General features: G+C 39.8%; 1 protein-coding gene across 2 annotated transcripts in view; it reads left to right on the top strand.

Moving 5' to 3' along the window:
• The first annotated feature begins 4,303 nt into the window (after nucleotides 1-4,303).
• ASAH2 (N-acylsphingosine amidohydrolase 2) overlaps nucleotides 4,304-16,566 on the top strand; it is a 64,169-nt gene continuing 51,906 nt past the window's right edge. For both annotated transcript variants that reach the window (XM_050805559.1, XM_050805557.1), the window contains exons 1-3: nucleotides 4,304-4,430; nucleotides 7,451-7,683; nucleotides 10,642-10,791. In XM_050805559.1, coding sequence (XP_050661516.1) covers nucleotides 4,304-4,430; nucleotides 7,451-7,683; nucleotides 10,642-10,791 — 510 coding nt within the window. The remainder of the gene's footprint in view (nucleotides 4,431-7,450; nucleotides 7,684-10,641; nucleotides 10,792-16,566) is intronic.

Below are 16,566 nucleotides of genomic sequence, written 5' to 3'. Positions count from 1 at the left end.
TCTGCAGAGATGTTCTGATTCCTGGCCATCCTGAGCCTGGGTCTGCAGCTTTTCTTGCTGTCTTCCAGTGAATTTACTTTTCCTCTTTTCCCCCTCTTGTCCTGCATTAACTAGATTTGGTGTTTGCTTGTAACCAATAATTCTACATAAATGCACTAAAAAAACCTTGTTTAATATCATGATTTAATCTTTCCCCCTCTGTAGTAGCAGAGAGAAATTTAAGATGCATTACTAAATGCCCTATCTGAAGGAACTTGTGTCTTTAATACTTCAGTTGGAATTTTGCAGGCCTGTCTCTGATCAAACTCTGCAAGGAATTAAGCGGCCTTTGTGGCCTTCTTTAAAATGTGTCCTAGACAGCTTAGATTTTACTAGGGAAAAAAAGGGAATGGGTTGGTTGGTTTCTTTATTGCTTTCTTTGTCTCCGTGGCCCATTGTTTAACTTTGTGCTGTGGTCTATATTCTCCAAGAGGAAGAAAAACATTTTATTTCCCCATTTTGAAAGTGATGCATACGTATGATAGGAAATACTAAGAGACAAAACGATGAAAACAAAACCACCCATAATCACCAGATAATTACTTCTTACCATTTTCCTGTACTTACAGTCTTTAATATATAACATATATAAAGTTTATAATGTATATAAAGTAAAAATAATATTTACTTTACAAATGGGATCATATTGTTTTGTAAACTTAAAATTACTTAATATTCGGCAATTTTTGCATGTCATTAAATTATTTTCAGTATGATTTTTAATGGTTGCATAGCAGTCTTGCTGCATTATTTACTACTCACATTTAGCAAATCTAAAATTTAGAATTCTTTTTATGAGCACTCATAAAAATTAAGATTAGTTTTCTGTTCTGAAATTGGTGAAAATATTGCCTATTGCTATCCACAGCCCACACTGATGTCCAGCATATATTACTACGCTCTTTGCTGTAGAACGACCAATGGTAAATGAAGTAGATGCATTTTTGTGTGTGTGTGTGTGATTCAGGTTATAAGCTTTGCGCAGAACTTGTCATGCTGGAAAAGTTACAGAAAAAGTGAAACGACCTTCAGTCCAGCAGGCCTTCTGCAACTTCTACCTCTGATAACAGGCTGCCCTAAGAGAGAGTTCGTGTATAAGCCTTTTGTTATCAATACTCTTTAATCTCATACCTGTACCAAGCCCACAAAGGTATGCTAATGAGAGCTCTAACACTCCTGGACTTGACTGAAAATTTTTTCTCAGTAGGTTTCAGAAAGTGCTGGGAAATATAAACCCAGCAACGTGCAAGGGGAAAGCAGACACGATTCTGGATGGCCATTTGCTTCACTGGGATGTGAAAGCTCTTTTGAGTACTAGAATCAGGTAAGGATGGCTATGTTTTCTTGGAGAAGGAGGGAAGGAGGGCTATTGAATTATCCTATTGTCTCGGAGATCTTGAAGAGACCCTAAATCTTCAATTTATCTCATAGCTTTGGAATCCTCTTTTGCCAAATTGTTACCCTTTAGTCTCTCCTTGAAAAACAGGGACCCTGTTCTGTGAAGATGTGGCAAATGGCTTGCTAATGTGCCATTAGAGCCTCATTATTGAGTTTTCAGGATTATTACAGATTAAATGTGAACCATTATAAAATCTATAATCCTTTAAGATATATTTATTGGCTTAGCTCTACCAAGGTGTGTTTGCATTCTAAAGGCGGGAAGGCATCTGCTTTAACATTCAAATTCAGATTTTAGTCACCAATGAGAAATAAATAGTGCTAACCCAAGTCAGCTAAAGTGGTTCAAAAAGAATGTTACTGTGTTGGCAACAACTGTGGCAGCTAAACAGAATGGTGAAACACGTGAGGTAGATCATTCAAGTCCACGTAATATGTGGAAACGCTAATGTTAAATCAAGTGCCATTGTTGAGTGGTATAAAATGTCATCAGCTCACCAACGCAAAACTAGAAACAAAAAAGAAGTATTATTTTGTACCCTCTCTGTTTGATACACAGCCTTCCGCTACATGACCACATTCACATACACAATCTGCCTGTCCATGCTGTGGGGTTGGGAGATCCAACTGTCAGTCATCTTGGCTAGTAGGAAGGCTTAGAGAACCAAAGCTCTGAGCAAGAACTAGAGATACTGGGTTTGAAGTTTTCTAGCGGAAGAGCTGCTAATGAGTAGTAATTCTCTGTAGATCCTTAGAGTTCAGAGGCATATCTTAGATGTGTTTCCTGACTCCTGGGAACTGACAATAGAAGTCGGTCATAAGTCACAGAACTGATTTGTTTTGCTCCACATTTGAAGTTGTCCCTGCTGCTGGTGGGTAAGGGGATTATGGTGGTGATAAGTGGATGAGGAAATCTTCCGAATAACCAGAAGATTTGGGAAGATGTTCCAGTCTTTTTGCTCACTCCCAGTTCAGCCTACTCTCTGAAGTGTCTGCTGTTAGAACTGTTCTGTCACCTCTAGCCCAGGAATTGCAAAATCAAATGCTTGCACAGACCAGGCAGTAACTTAGATAAATAAGACTGGGTAGAGACTGGCAGGTTGAAAAATATATCCCCATATCTAAAGAGAACAGCAGCACTGAGTTTTAAGAAACTCTTGGCACATGTGAATGCTGGCTCAGTGTCGCTATATTTTATGAATTATTTTGAGAGATAATTTGAAATTTCAGGATTATAAATGTAAACTCTTTATAAACTCTAAATGCTATTTTTTTAATCTTCTTACCTAAGTCAAATTGAATAAGAAATGGACCGTACTAAATATATCTACATTGTTGCCATTTTTTAACTCTTGGGGGTAGCAGCATCTTAGCCACAAATCCCCTATTTTGGGGGCAAATCCTGGGATTCCAATGCCATTTAACCTCTCAGGCTTCCTAAAGCACAGGTTAAGAAAATGAGCTCTGAAGGTCCCACCTGTGATTTCAATCATGCTTTAACGCTAGCCTCCTGTAAATTCCCTTAAAGGACAGGGAAGAGCACAGACTCTTTGCTACTTTGGAATCTATTAATACATGCTACCAGTTTGAGCATTTATTGAACAAAAGAAGTGTTGTTGCTTCATCTCATCTTATTTTTATAAGAAATTTATGAGATAGGTTTTACAAGAACTTTGAGATAAGATGATCATAATCATATTCCTATTTACAGATGGGTAAGCTGACGTTCAGTATTGGGGGAGGATTTCCCAAAGTCACCCAGTAAGTGGCAGAAATGAAATTTGACCGCTGGAGTCAGATTTCAGAACTAAATATTCAACCACCATATTATTCTTCTTCTTATTACATTTTATGGGGTTTTAACTTGTATAGTTCCTCTGAGTAATGATTAATTCTCCCTCCCTTAAAACATCTTAAGGAATCTGTAATGACATTTGATACTTTTGTAGAACATAGGAGCATTTTAAATTATCGTCCTTTGATGCAAGGTTTGCAAAATGTTTGGGATCCTTCTGATCACTCAAGGGGGATGTGTTTTGTAATGCCTGCCTTCAGACCAGAGATGCTAATTCCCTTTTCCATGCCCATTTCTCACCAGATAGTAATTGAAAGTTAAAACATAGAGTGTAAAGGCCAAAGTTATGGGCTTCATCTCCAGGTGAACAAGATAATTCTACTAAGTCCATGACCTCAGAATACTTTCCTAACCCCGGCCAGCCTTCTCCCAAATACAAGAAGTATGTGTGCATCAGTCATCCTTGTCAACAAGGGCACTCTCAGCCCAGACCCATGTACAGATCCATAAACAGCATCATCACCGTAAATGAAAGCAGTGTGATATGGCTGAGGAATGCAAGTAGATTTTAGCTCAGTGGCCAATGCTAAATCATGAATGGTTGCTGCCAGGAGGAGTGTTGTATTGAGAAAGATTTGGAAACCACATTCGAGCTTTTCAAAAAGAATGCTGTAATTGATTGGTCTTGTCTGCCATGGGCTTGGTCTATGGAATGAGTGGTAAGTGCTCTGTACCTGTCATCCTTGGTATAGTCCATTAATATGAAAGAGTTAAGATATCTTAACTTCTCTGTACTAAAAAATACAATAAACTAGCCGGCGAGGTGGCTGCGCCTGTAGTCCCAGCTACTCGGGAGGCTGAGGCAGGAGAATGGCGTGAACCCGGGGGGCGGAGCTTGCAGTGAGCAGAGATCGCGCCACTGCACTCCAGCCTGGGCGACAAAGCGAGACTCTGTCTTCAAAAAAAAAAAAAGATATCTTAACTTCAGTTGGCTTAAAGCTTTTGCATTTTAATTTGTGATTTCTTCCTCTTCAATATTTCTTCTTCCATCTCTGCTGTACCTGAGAAGAAATGGCCAAACGCACCTTCTCTAACTTGGAGACATTCCTGATTTTCCTCCTTGTAATGATGACTGCCATCACAGTGGCCCTTCTCAGCCTCTTGTTTATCACCAGTGGGACAATTGAAAACCACAAAGGCAAGTGTCATGGGCTCTCTTAGATGCAATTTTTAGGCCTGTAGGAAACTTCTTGATTACTGTGGACACCAAAGAGAAAAACAGTGTCTGCTGATAGTTCTACGTGTACTTAAGCAGCCTGGAATAGCCGTTTCCCTTTGCATTAATTGCCCTTTCGCATTGATAGCAGTTTTTATCAAGTTTACCTTTGTCCCCAATAGCCAGCTGACAGGCATTCTGACATGTACGTGTTTGCCATTCGTTTTTCCATTGATATAAGCACAGCTCAAGATTTGTCAAGGTCTGGTAATGGCAGCTTTTGCCCTGAGCCTCTAATCTTTCTCTTTGCCTCCTTGTAGACATTATCTTCTCCTGGGGGCAAAAGGAGAATGAAAAACTCACTGAATGAATGTCAGTTAGTCTGTGAAGAGCCTTAGAGAATGGGGTCTCAAACATAAATCCTTACAAGGGCTAATCAAGTTTTGCAAATGAGGTGGAGTGAGGAGGTGGACCGAGGAGGAGGCAGGTGCAATTCTGGTGAAGAAGGCCTACAGCCACTCCCAGGTGCAGCTGTTTGTTGTAGAGAGAGCACATGATCTCAGATCTCCTGAGTTTTCCAGAGAAGCTGGAAATTAGAATTTTTAGATATCTCATGATTTTCTTTTCAATGTTGGAAACTAAGTTTTTGAGAACAATGTAGGCTACACACAAGATTGGCAGTGGGTCTTGGTGGAGCCTCTGTTTCAGTCAGTATTAGGTTACATAACTGTTAAATGAGTAGAGAAGACAGGTGAAGATTGAAGCTCTGACCAAAGTAAAGACAGGGATGGCCTTAGGCCAAATGGAGAAGATGGTATTTTCTACCTCAGTTTTCCCTTTTGTAGCCTCTTTTCCTGCATATTCTCTACCATATCCCAGGGCTTTGAATTCCTAGCAAACACAGAGGATAAGAGATCCTCTGATCCAGCAGTAGGCACAGCAGGGTCATAGACTGATAGAAGTGAAAGGATCATTAAGAATTATTCAGTTTTGGCTGAGCCTGGTGGCTCACGCCTATAATGCCAGCACTTTGGGGGGCCAAAGTGGGCGAATCACCTGAGGTCAAGAGTTCGAGACCAGCCTGGCCAATGTGGCAAAACCCTGTCTCTGCTAAAAATAAAAAAAAAAAAGCTGGGCATGGTGGTGCACACCCATAATCCCAGCTACTCGGGAGGCTGAGGCAAGGCAGGAGAATCACTTGAACCCAGGGATCAGAGGTTGCAGTGAGCTAAGATCACACTACTGCACTCCAGTCTGGGTGACAGAGCAAGACTCCATTAAAAAAAAAAAAAGAAAAAGAAAAGGAATTATTCCATTTTACCTCTTAAAATTAGGAAATCAGGAGGCTGAGACTCAGGGAGGTTATTAATAATTATAGTAACTATTCTTATAGCAGTAGTTACTGTTTATTAAATGGTTTCTGTGTTGAGCACTATAGTGAGGATTCTAGAATATTTTCTCATCGAATTATCACAAAAATCCTATAAGGGTTGATGCTAGCCCTACTGTTTACATTAGTTTCATTTTACACTTGGGGAAATGGAGACCCTGAGATTGCAAATAACATACCCTTGACTATGTGTTAGGTTTGGCTTTAGTTGGCATGACATTCCTATGCTGGTAGCAGTGAAGCAATAGCGAAGATGCCTGCTCCACTCCTTGCAATACTTGATGTCTTGAAGAAAATCTCGGCTTGGGAATGGATTCTAACTCCATCTAGAATTTGGTCTACAGAGCATCAGATTCTGAGTTTGAGGATCTGGATTGCATACCAGAATCATCACATGCTCTCCATTAACTATTGGTTAAGTCAATTTTCTGATTTTCAGTTTTCTCATCTGTAAAACTGAGGAGATTATGTTAGGTGATCTCTAAGTTTTTTGAGCTCTGAATTTCTAGGATTTCAGAAGGAATCAGCTATAAATCTCTTGCCTAAGTACTTTCTGACCACGAATGCCTTGTGACACTGATATTTGATGCCTTGGCAACTCCTGACTCTTGTCTGGGGAATGGAAATAAACAAAATAATGAATATATAAAATGTTTAAATAGGTAAAGAAAATCAAAGCTACATATTAGCCATTGCTCCCAGTTTATAATATTAGTGAACATAGTTATTGTTCAAAACAACCCCAGAAAGCAGGATTTTATTATAATCTCCATTTTATAGACAAGAATTGGGGTGAAATAGGTTAAGCAATTTGATCGCTTAGTAGGTGTTAGATTCAGGTTTCAAACCAGGCAGTTTGTTTCTGGCAACTATCTTCTCACAAAAATCCTGTATGTCATTCTGCTTCCCTTGATATTTGTATGTGTGTGTATAATAAATATGTATGCATACATTAATATAGAATATATGTGTATAAACACACACATATAGATATGAATATATAAATATTAGAATAATTAAGATGAAATTATATCAACATGTATACAGTCATCTAGGTTGCATTAAAAATGAGTCTTTAGAAGGTCAAAGAAGATCAGACCCAAGGTAGAGCCAGCAGGGTGGCATCCTGCAGGTGAGGAGTTGAGTCGGATCTAGGTGTGATGGAAATGGACTAACTCTGAAGCAGGTGGTGGAGTTTGGTAGGTGGAGAGGAAAGGAGTGAGGAGTTTGGATAGAAAGAATGGAAGAAACCAATCCCCAGATGCTGCATTCAGTAAACCTGGCACCTGTTTAGTTTAGCTGGAAAAGAAGAGCAGGGTGTTGAGGGAAGGCAGTGAGTTTGACAAGGAATGGCTCATGATGAGGAGTTGAAGGACATTTGACAGAGGCCTTGATCATTAGTCTGAAACATCTCTCATCCAAGAAAAAGATCCCGTTTAGGATTATGATTTTTAAACAGATTCCTGAGATGTTTCTCTCTGTATATTTTTATGTATAAGAAAATATATAAAGAGTTTTCCTTATGAACCTGAGCCTATATGCTGTATTCTAATTGATGTTGACAAATAAGAGGGCTGAAATGTTGGTTCTCAAATCTCTTATTCTGTTTTAGATTCAGGAGGCCATTTGTTTTCAACCACCCCAAACCCTCCAGCCACCCAGGGCTCCACAGTCACCCAGAGTTCCACAGCCACCCAGCGCTCCACAGCCACCCAGAGCTCCACAGCCACTCAAACTTCTCCAGTGACTTCAACCCCAGAGCCTCCTCTATTTCAGAACTTCAGTGGCTATTATATTGGTGTTGGACGAGCTGACTGCACAGGACAAGTAGCAGATATCAATTTGGTAAGTAGGCAATGGGCTCCTTAAGGAGACTGTGAAACAACCAATTTTATTATTTTACAAACTGCATTCATTTCTGATTATTACAACATCATCATTTTCTTCTAGTTTTTCATTGACCTTGCTGCTGTCTAGCACTATGAATTTCATACTAGAAAGAAGAGGAAAACTTTTATTCAATCATAACTCCCCTGTAAAGTCCATTGGCCTTTTTTCTTTTTTTTTTTATGAGCAGAAGTGGCAGAGATGGCAAACTCAAATATGACAGGGGGTGAGCCGGCACCATAAATGACATCACCAGGCCAGTGTAACATAATAAATGTCTAGTGAATCCTCAGTTTGGGAGTGGGAGGCAGTAGGAAATGGTGGGGACTTTGAGGGAAAAAAAAGCACAAAGAAAGTATATGGATTTAGCTGATTGTTGCCATATAAGAATGGGGGCTCAGGGCTGCCCTATCTTGCAGTATTTTAGAAGAAGCCCCAAAATCCCTAGATTAAAGAGTTGAAGTTTCAAATATCTTACTTGAAAAATAAAGGCAACTCTAGCTAAAACTGGAAACCTAGGTTGCACCAATATGTGAAAGCAAATAAAACTTCTATGTGTCAGGTGTGGCCTATTGACTGCTAGTCTTGTCTATGTGATGGAAATACCCATTTATGTCAGTGCTTCCCTAGGAAACCAGAGCATGAAGTTGTCTAATGGGATTCACTCCCTCCCTCTAAGTAATCTTTACATTCCAGGTATGATTCTCAACTGTATGTTCTGAAAAGTGATCCTGGAATGTGACCCCTAAATAAACACTCCCAGGAGGGGTAAAGCAAACAGTAGAAAAAATTCTGAAGACCTGGGTATAGTTTTACGGGTAAATTTTATGACACAGTGAGAGAAGTGACTTGGGATAGGTGTATGTGATCTGATTTGGCTTAGAGAGTTGTAGAGTCCTAATAAGTCAGGGGCCCCAGCGGTGGGGAGAACAATTGTTCTGAGAGATGGCTAATCATAGATAACCTGCTGCCACAACATCCTGTTCCCAAATACCTCACTCTGCATGTAGCCCCAGCAGCCCAACCTCGTTCTGCACATGTCCCACTCCAGCATGACCCTATAAAACTTCCCTCCAGCCCCTGCTTCTTTGCGTGTTGCGGGAAGTCAGGGATGGAGGGACCGACTGAAGCCATGGCAGAAGAACATAAATTGTGAAGATTTCATGGACATTTATTAGTTCCCCAAATTAATACCTTTATAATTCCTTACACCTGTCTTTACTGCAGTCTCTGAAAATAAACTGTGAAGATTTCATGGACACTTATCACTTCCCCAATCAATACCCTTGTGATTTCCTATGCCTGTCTTTACTTTTATCTCTTAATCCCATCATCTTTGTAAGCTGAGGAGGATGTATGTCACCTCAGGACCCTGTGATGATTGCATTAACTGCACAAATTGTTTGTAGAGCATGTGTGTTTGAACAATATGAAATCTGGGCACCTTGAAAGAGGAACAGGATGACAGCAATGTTCAGGGAACAAGAGATATAACCTTAAACTCTGACTGCCGGTGAGCCAAGTGGAACAGAGCCATATTTCTCTTCTTTCAAAAGCAAATAGGAGAAATATTGCTGAATTCTTTTTCTCAGTAAGAAACATCCCTGAGAAAGAGAATGCATCCCTGAGGGTAGGCCTCTAAATGGCCCCCTTGCGGGCAGCTGTCTTTTACGGTGGAAGCCGAAGGGATGAAATAAGCCCCGGTCTCCTGTAGCACTCCCAGGCTTATTAGGATGAGGAAATTCCTGCCTAATAAATTTTGGTCAGACAGGTTGTCTGCTCTCAAACCCTGTCTCCTGATAAGATGTTATCAATGATAATGCGTGCCTGAAACTTCATTAGCAATTTTAATTTTGCCCCATCCTGTGGTCCTGTGATCTCACTCCGCCTCCATTTGCTTTGTGATATTTTATTACCTTGTGAAGCATGTGATCTCTGTGACCCACACCCTATTCATACACTCCCTCCCCTTTTGAAAATCACTAATAAAACCTTGCTGGTTTTATGGCTCAGGGAACATCATGGAACCTGCCAACATGTGATGTCTCCCCTGGACACCCAGCTTTAAAATTTCTCTCTTTTGTACTCTTTCCCTTTATTTCTCAGACCAGCCAACGCTTAGGGAAATAGAAAATAACCCACATTGAATTTTGGGGGTGGGGTTTTCCCTGATATTTGCAGACAGCCCCTTCTCTGCTGTGCTGCCTGTTGTACCCTTGCAACATATTTTCTTACTTTCCCTAATAAATCTGCCTTTCTTTACCTATGACTGTCTTGGTAAATTTCTTTACCACCCCATGTCATGGGCGGTAAATGAATTTACCAGCCAGTTGCACCCACGACAGGAATAATACTATGGTAAAAGCCAGGGCGAGGTACCCTCTGTGAAGAATACTTAATTATGAAGATACCATTTTCTTCAGAAAACAAAATCGTATACTAAACAACCAACATGAGAGAACCTTCAATCTTTTAAATGTTCCTGGGCAATGTGGGGTGGAGGTAGAGGAAATATTTTTTTCTGTACATCTTAGACAGGCAGGAGAAAAAGAGCCATTGCCCAAACCAGAAAGGCCAGAAAGATCTCACGTGTTAGTGTTAGTAATAGCATTTCCAAAGTCTCACCAACTCCCTCCTGCCCATAAGCCAGGGAACAGCTTCTGCCAACCTGATCAATTCTTTGCCTTTGCATTTTTCTATATGGAAGATTCAAGCCTCTTTTATGATATTTTTTGGCTTTCTTTCTTCCTTTTTCTTTTTAATTTTTGAAAACATATATTCTCTCACTCAGAGCCACCATGTCATGTGGATGTTTTTTCTTTGTCTTTCTGCAGTCATCTATATTGTATGTTTGTGCCTGGTTTCTAGTAGTAGGGGAGTGAGACAGAGCAGTTCTGATTGTCTCTTCCTCTTTAGATGGGCTACAGCAAATCTGGCCAGAATGCACAGGGCATCCTCACCAGGCTGTACAGTCGTGCTTTCATCATGGCAGAACCTGATGGGTCCAATCGAACAGTGTTTGTCAGCATTGACATAGGCATGGTATCTCAAAGGCTCAGACTGGAGGTAAGTGATTTGAGAGGAGAAAGGAACAAAGAAATGATATGGTTTAAGGAAAAGTGGATGCATGTGACAGGAACTAATTCCTCTTGGTTTCTCATTCATTGAAATTCTACTACCTTCAATGTTATAGACTCTTGACAATATAGTAGATAATCTTACAAGGAGAATGATCCTCACTATTTCAGTCTAAGTTATCTTGGTCAAAAGTTGCTTTCAATTCTGCTGATGACTCATTGTCATTATTAATGCTAATGTTTTTATTGAAAGTTTATAATGTGCCAGGTTACATTTTTATATATATATATATTCCCTTATTTAATTCTCCTTGTTAGAAGTTGGGAGAGTACCAATTAATCACTAAGCCCTTCCTCAGGTTCTCAGACAATTGAGAATACATGTGAGGAATCAGATGTGAATTAAAATACAACATTGAAATGAGGTTGACCATGAATTAGTAGTTATAGAAGCTGGGTAATAGGTACATAGGGATTCATTATAGTATTCTGATTGTTTTTGTATGGATTTGAAATGGTCAAATCCATACAAAAGGAGGAGGAGGAGGAGGAGAGAGGGAGAGAGAGAGAGAGTGAGAAAGCGAGCAAGCAAGCAAGCGACTGATAGAACTTCCAATTCTATCTTTCTAAGGCAATTTCTAAGCCCTGACACAGTTATATTTTCTGCATGGGATCGGGTCACTAAGAGAGAATGTGTTCTGTTAATGTCTGCTCACATATTCATGAATGTGAGAAAGAGGAGCGCTGGATCTTTGACCAGAACGATGACCATAAAGGTCCATTATGCAATGTCAGGTTCTGCTAGCCTCACCTATTAAACACTTTTCTCCTCATGCCATGTGAAGGGGCCAGTGAGAGGGATGATGAGATGGCCTAAAAGCATCACTTTAACATTGTTCCCTCTTGGGGAGGAGAGTTGAAGCCTCCCCCATCTGCGGAGACATGAGGACAGGGGATGAAGTGTCTTCTCCACTCCTGCACTTACCACAAAACAGTGAGGTGGCTTTGTTGTTATTTCTATTTTCTGGATAAGAAAACTGAGTCTTGGAGAAGATAGGTAACTTTTCAAATTTCACACAGTTAGCAAATGGTAGAGCTGGATTCTGAACACAGGTATGATTAATCCCTGAGTCCATATTCTTTTTTTATTTTTTTGTCATTTTTAACTATACTTTAAGTTCTGGGGTACATGTGCAGAACGTGGAGTTTTGTTACATAGGTACACACGTGCCATGGTGGTTTGCTGGACCCATCAACCCGTCATCTACATTAGATATTTCTCCTAACGCTATCCTTCCCCTAGCCCTCCATCCACCGATAGGCCCCAGTGTGTGATGTTCTCCTCCCTGAGTCCATGTGTTCTCATTGTTCACCTCCCACATAAGAGTGAGAACATGTGGTGTTTGGTTTTCTGTTCTTGTGTTAGTTTGCTGAGAATGATGGTTTCCAGCTTCATCTGTGTTCCTGCGAAGGACATGAACTCACCCTTTTCTATGGCTGGATAGTATTCCATGGTTTATATGCGCCACATTTTCTTTATCCAGTCTATCATGGATGGACATTTGTGTTGGTTCTAAGTCTTTGCTATTGTGAATAGTGCTGGAATAAACATGTGTGTGTATGTGTCTTTGTAGTAGATACATTCTTAAAAGTGACATTATTCTATACTCTTAGAGGGAAAAATGCATTGACCACTTGCTTTTTGTAAGGTACTTTGCTAGTGTCACTTCAGGGGACACATAACTAAGTAAGTCATAATTCATCTCCTTTATGAGATCATTTTCTAGTTGGTGGATAGAAGGAAGGACTGTGAAATATAGAGGTATACAGAAGTATACAGATAGCTATAATTAACTGAAGGAAGGTAAGGTAGGATAGTAATTGTCTATTACTGGGTAGGAAATTACCCTAAACTATATGGCTTAAAACAACAAACATTTATTATCTCGTATGATCTATAGGTCAGGAATTCTATCTTGGCTAGGTGGCTCTGGTTTAGGTTCTATGGCAATCAAGGTGATGGCAAAGGAGGAGTCATCTGAAGGCTTGACTCAGGCTTGAAGGTCCACTTCCAAGATGGTTTGTTCATGTGACTGTTGGCCAAAGGCCTCGGTTCCTCACTCTTCCTATCCTTACGACACAGTAGCTAGATTCCCTCAGAGTGAGTGACCCAAGAGAACGAGCAAGGAGGAAGCTACAGTGCATTGTATGACCCAGGTTTAGAAGTTATACACCATTACTTTCACCCTGTTCTATTCATTAAGCAAGTCACTAAGTCTAGCTCACACTCAGTGGTGAAAAAGTAAGCTTTACTTCTTGAAGGGCAAAATATCTGACTTTGTGGACATATGGTCTTTTAAGATCACCAATGGGGATTCAAGAAATGCAAATTAGGAAAACATTTTCATGGTAGAAATAACACTTGAGTGAGCAGAATTTTAAATGGTTAGGATGGGAAGGGAGAGAAATCTGATGGAAAAAACAGAATGAACACGGAGAGGCATGAAGGAGGGATGTAGACTCTTTTATGAGGGAAGAGAGGAGATCTATTAGGACATATGGAGGCATGTAGTTGGGGATGTATCTGGAAGATATGTTTATCATAATCGCAGAGGGCCTGAGATGCCAGCTTGTTTTTAATTCTGTGGGTGATATGGACTCTGAGAAATCTTCTGAATGGCAGAGTGATGTAAACACCATTTTGTTTTAGGATGATTAAGCAGGTAGAGATGTTTGATATGGATTGGAATAGAGTGGAACTAGAAGTGAGGACAAAAATTAGCAGACTCTTTAAAGTGATACTGAGGCTCTATTGGTGAGGGTCCAGTTAAGAAAACAGTAATCATCATACTAGGTATTTCAAACAGAGGTATTTCACCCAGGGGAGTTTTATAAGATGTTAAAAGGCTGAAGGAACAAGAAAGGGAAACGAGTTGCTGGAAGGGTTTTTATTTTTTATAATTTTGCCTAACAATTTCCCCCTTTATCATGTGAGGCTGGCACAAAGATCTTAAACCAATGTGATGTCAGTGAGACTACATGGTGGTGGGATAGGAAATTAAATGTGAGTCGGCCGGGTGCAGTGGCTTACATCTAAAATCCCAGCACTCTGGGAAGCTGAGGTGGGTGGACCACTTGAGGTCAGGAGTTTGAGACCAGCCTGGCAAACATGGTGAAACCCCATCTCTACTAAAAATACAAAAATCATCCAGGCATGCCGGCAGGTGCCCGTAGTCCCAGCCACTTGGAAGGCTGAGGCAGGAGAATTGCTTGAACTTGGGAGATAGAGGTTGCAGTTAGCCGAGGTCAAGGTCACTCCATTGTACTACTCCAGCCTAGGTGACAGAATGAGACTCTGACTCAAAAAAAAGAAAGAAAGAAAGAAAGAAAGAAAGAAAGAGAGAGAGAGAGAGAGAGAAGAAAGAAAGAAAGAAAGAAAGAAAGAAAGAAAGAAAGAAAGAAAGAAAGAAAGAAATTAAATGTGAGTGAGATTTGGACATGAATATACATAAAAGCCAATACTTAACGTAATATTCATGCTGAGTCTGAAACTCTTGTCAGTGCCTTGTATGGATTAGTGTACTTACTCCTCCAAACACCTCTATGAGGGAGCTATTATTATATCATTTGACAGATTGAGAAACCAAGTTTGCAGAGGACTGAGTAACTTATCCAAGGTTGCACAGCTAGGAACTATCAGAGCTAGGATTCAAACTTAAGCATCTTGGTGTCAGAATTCATGCTCATTTCTACTATACTATACTGCTTTTCTGAAAAATGAGATGGCTCTAATTGGGAAATAGTATGGTCATTAGCAGAAATGAAAGAACCAAAGGTAGACTTTGGCAGGTAGAGTGGGGAGGAGTTTAATGTGTTTGTTTGTAGAGGCTATCAAGTCAATAGTGGGCACCATTTATCTGTCTCTTCCTATTTTTACATCCTCGTGCAATCTGAGACCCAGTGGGAAGGTTGTTAAATGAACCCACTTAGTTTTCCCAAATTAATCCAAGGGAAGGTGTGAGAAATAAATGTAGCTAAATAAGTGCTATTAAGATTATTTATAACACCTACTTCTATGCAGGTTCTCAGTCTCGGCTTTAAGATAGATGAAATTTCCAGCACAGAATGAAGATTATGGAAGATCTCTGTGCAGTGAGGCAGGACAGGAAAACAGAAGGACTTTCTAGGTTTTTCTATGTCATGCTCCCAAGACTGTCAGCAATAGGAAATGGAATAGAAACTGAAGACAGAAGTGAGCTGTAGACATAAACGTAGCTGCTTTGTCCTGTGTTAAAATGCCCTCCTTTCATGAACTGAGAAACATGTTATTTTCAATGGCTATCTTCCTGGCATTGTTATATAACTAGGTTTTACGTTTTTCTTTTTTTCCCCCCTAGAAGTCCCATATGTCTGGCTTCATATCAGAGATTGTAGTTTAAAATAAAATTCATGTGTACTGTTTGTAGTCTTTTTTGTTTTAAAATTCAAGATTCATAATTTCTGTCTTTTTAAGGGCTTGATACTTGAGTAGACATGAAGAAACGCATTTAATTCTAAAGCCCTAATGTCACAGTTCTTTAGGAATAAATAGGATGGGGTTAAGGAGCTTTAAAGTTGACTTGTGGCTCTTTTTCTCTACTACCTTCCTGTCTTAGCTGTAAATTGTTAAGAACATCAGCTTCTGACTTTAGTTCAGCTTTCCATGGTGTCCCTTCATTGATCATTTTCTCTTCTCTTTACAGACATTTCTTCTTCATGAGTGTGGTAGTTACAGTATAGAATAATATATGAGAGTGATGAGGGATTGGGGCTGGAGTTAGGATCAAACAGAGGGAATATAGAAGGATGTTAATCTAGTTAGATTATACTTCCATTCTGTATTTGTCTTGCATCATAGGATTGCTTATGTGGACATGGTAACCAAACAATCAGTCTTTGGGACATGGAGAGGTTAATGAGGCAAGATGGTTATGACTGGAATGAGAATGGTGTAGATCAGAGGTTGAATGGTTATCTTTATGTATATTAAGTACATAGCACAGAAGCTGCTACTCCCCACTTACCAGCAGTGAGCTGGAACTAGCTTGCACAAGTTCATAAGAGCCAATTTGTAAATATTCGGGAACATTGTGAGCTGGCTGTTAAGCTTTTGGTAGCTTGAAATTGATCATGATGAGGAGTTTTACACCACAGAAATTGGCGAATGCAAATGAGGGCTTTTAATTTTATTGCATGTTCCAGAAAGACAGCTCATCAGAGTGTCTATGCCATCCTCAAGGTAAACATTGTTAACGATTGCTTTGGGTTTGACACTTCTGTTGGATCTTTCCTTTTCTTTAATTAATGTTTGTGTGTACGTGGTACATATATTTATGGGGTACATGAAATGCCTTGATACAGGCATTCAATGCCTAATAATCACATCATGGAAAATGGGGTACCTATCCCTTCAAGCATTTATCCTTTGTGTTACAAACTGCTGGATCATTTTAAAATTATCTTTTACTAAAAGTCGCAAAGATACCAAACTTTAGATTGCAGCTTATTAAAGCATAAACAGCAACAGGTACTCAGCAACATCACCAGTATTCTCTCTGGTGTTTTCTTGATGTGTCTGCACCATATGAAGACATTAGTCTTGCATTTGGATGTTCATTGATTGACTTATTCACTAAACATTTACTGAGTTTCTTTGTATTAGTTGTTTATTGCTGTACAACAAATCGCCTAAAAACTTAGTGGCTTAAAACAACAATAATACATG

Source organism: Macaca thibetana, chromosome 9 (assembly GCF_024542745.1).
Source record: "Macaca thibetana thibetana isolate TM-01 chromosome 9, ASM2454274v1, whole genome shotgun sequence".
Taxonomy (NCBI): Eukaryota; Metazoa; Chordata; class Mammalia; order Primates; family Cercopithecidae; genus Macaca; species Macaca thibetana.
This window is presented reverse-complemented; position numbering and strand designations above follow the sequence as displayed.